Source organism: Corvus brachyrhynchos, unplaced genomic scaffold (genome assembly GCF_000691975.1).
Source record: "Corvus brachyrhynchos isolate BGI_N302 unplaced genomic scaffold, ASM69197v1 scaffold281, whole genome shotgun sequence".
Classification (NCBI taxonomy): Eukaryota; Metazoa; Chordata; class Aves; order Passeriformes; family Corvidae; genus Corvus; species Corvus brachyrhynchos.
This window is the reverse complement of record NW_008236509.1, coordinates 476,331-476,844: the sequence shown is the minus strand read 5'-3', so window position 1 is coordinate 476,844 and position 514 is coordinate 476,331. Positions and strand designations below refer to the sequence as shown.

The 514-nt window shown below is 56.6% G+C and overlaps 1 protein-coding gene across 1 annotated transcript in view; it reads left to right on the top strand.

Moving 5' to 3' along the window:
* Nucleotides 1-514, top strand: part of BUB1B (BUB1 mitotic checkpoint serine/threonine kinase B) — a 26,614-nt gene that overhangs the window by 3,203 nt on the left and 22,897 nt on the right. Inside the window, exon 3 of the mRNA XM_017726303.1 lies at nucleotides 372-495. Within this exon, the coding sequence (XP_017581792.1) occupies nucleotides 372-495 (124 nt within the window). The remainder of the gene's footprint in view (nucleotides 1-371; nucleotides 496-514) is intronic.

Here is a 514-nt window from a genome sequence, read left to right as displayed (position 1 = left end):
AGTCGGGGCGCGACTGAGCCTCGCTGAGGCTCCCCCTGGCCGGAGCGCACCCATCGCTAGCCCCTCTGAGGAAGGTGGGGGTCTCGGAGCAGGGAAAAGAGTAGTCACTGGGGAGGGAAATGGGTTAATCTTAGTGGCCTTTCCTGCTAACATCGCCTGCCTGCAGTTCTTCACTGTGAAGATTGGCTCTTTTTACATATATTTCCCGTGGAGGAGAATTAAACCTCCAAATCCTTCTAAAAGTTGGGCATCTAAGCGGCATGTTTTGGCTGCACAGAAAACTCGGGGACAAATGAGCTGAGGAGAGCCGGCTCTGTCAGGTTTCGGGTCAGTACCCAGCATTACAGGTGTCCATTTCTTGTTAAACGCAGGATTAAAGGAGAGGCGGTCATGTTCCAGGAGGGCAGCCACGAGTGGGAGCTGAGCAAGGAGAATGTGCAGCCCCTCAGGCAGGGGCGGGTGATGTCCAGCCTGCAGGAGGCGCTGGGTCAGCAGGGCTCCTCCCACCACACCG